The sequence below is a fragment of the Belonocnema kinseyi genome, chromosome 10, assembly GCF_010883055.1.
Source record: "Belonocnema kinseyi isolate 2016_QV_RU_SX_M_011 chromosome 10, B_treatae_v1, whole genome shotgun sequence".
Taxonomy (NCBI): Eukaryota; Metazoa; Arthropoda; class Insecta; order Hymenoptera; family Cynipidae; genus Belonocnema; species Belonocnema kinseyi.
In genome coordinates, this window is record NC_046666.1 from 51428337 (window position 1) to 51429884 (window position 1548).

Below are 1548 nucleotides of genomic sequence, written 5' to 3' on the forward strand. Positions count from 1 at the left end.
CTAATGCATCGACTACTACGCCTTCTGATCTGCCTTCTAATCCGCTATGTGACATGCTACCCACCCTGTTTCCTGATCCAACACCTAATCCGCTTTCTGATTTTGTATCAACTAATAATCTTTCTTCTTTCTTAAATCCCAAGTAACCACTTCCGCTACCTGATCCATCAGCTGATGAGCTTTCTGTTTTGCTAAGTGCTAAGTTACCACTTCCTCCACCTGATCCATCAACTGATAAGCTTTCTAAGCTACTTCTTACGTGATCTAGTCCTAGTTGGCCATTAAGTTCCCAATGAGGTTGTACTGAAAAAAATAATGAGGATTATTATCATTATTATTTACTTTATGCCTTTATAGAAATTTCCAAAAAGAAGTTGGGCCGATTATGAAACTTTGTACTTACAACAAAAAATATTGATAAACATAAATATTGGTTTTGCTTTAAAAATCTAATTCTGTGTTATGCGCTTTTCAATGAGTATACCAATTATTAATTGTCGGAATATCAACACTTAATTCACTATTGCAAATTATTACATTTGTAAGCGTCTTTGCCTTTTTACTCATAATCTCTGTCTACCTTAAAAATTGTATAAGATCGAAATATATTACGTATGTTAGAATTAACAGTAACACCAGCTCCTGAAGATAATCCTGCGCTTCCATGAACATCAAAACCTAAAGCTGGACCGGCCTTAGCTGAAAAATAACGAGCGCCTTCTCATTGAAATTTATCTCATAAATATATATAACTGTAGGGTGCGTTCAGCAATTGCCAAACATTAGATTACGAAGGATTTCGAGAGATTTCAACAATTTCAAGGAATTTCAAAGAATTTTGTAGGTTATTAAGACATTAGACGGGATTTCCAGAGAATTTAGAAACATTAATAAATAATTAAAAAATAAACGATTCCAAAAATATTCAAAGATTTCTTTTTAATTGAACATATTTTGGTTTAAAAAAGGGATTTTAAGGCAGTTTGCCAGATTCAAAGAATGTTATTCAATGTGTAAACAGCACAAGTGTATTCAAAGGTTTATAAAGATTTGAACGTGTTTCTAAAGAACTTTAATAAATACAGTTAACATAATTTATATTCGGCAAAGTTAAAATGAGTTCTACTTATTTCATTGATTTTTGCCGATTTACAAACACTTCACTGAATCTTAAAATATTCTGTATAATGAATTTTTTATAATTGAAAATCAATTATTGCACAATAATTATAGTGGTTATCAATTTGAAATTAAAAATAATAAAAATGAAGTAATATATTGGCAACGAAATTTAAAGTTTTTTTTAAGTAAAATTTTGCTGCTTACCATGAATGAAAATTGTAGCCAACACTACTAGGCACAGAGAAAGCTTCATTTTTACTTCCAAGTAGTTGTTAGAAAACCGTGAAATTTAAACTGCTGACTGACGGATAGAAAACTAAAATGTTCTGCAGCTTATATACCCACTTTTTGAATCTATTATGCCATATTATGCAAAATATCTATTGTGTGAAAAAGCCCCTTATCGTAAAACTTTTGTTTTATGAT

General features: G+C 30.7%; 1 protein-coding gene across 2 annotated transcripts in view; it reads right to left on the reverse strand.

The window, feature by feature from the left end:
- Positions 1 to 1548, reverse strand: part of LOC117182063 (cell wall protein IFF6-like) — a 12879-nt gene that overhangs the window by 6552 nt on the left and 4779 nt on the right. The window contains exons 1-3 of one of the 2 annotated variants that reach the window (XM_033375086.1): positions 1327 to 1423; positions 613 to 699; positions 85 to 303 (exon numbers count right to left, since the gene is read on the reverse strand). The exons of the other annotated variant lie outside the window; for it this stretch is intronic. Coding sequence (XP_033230977.1) covers positions 85 to 303; positions 613 to 699; positions 1327 to 1375 — 355 coding nt within the window. The 5' untranslated portion in view covers positions 1376 to 1423. Of the gene's footprint in view, positions 1 to 84; positions 304 to 612; positions 700 to 1326; positions 1424 to 1548 lie in introns of those variants that run through there. 2 annotated transcript variants of the gene reach the window in all.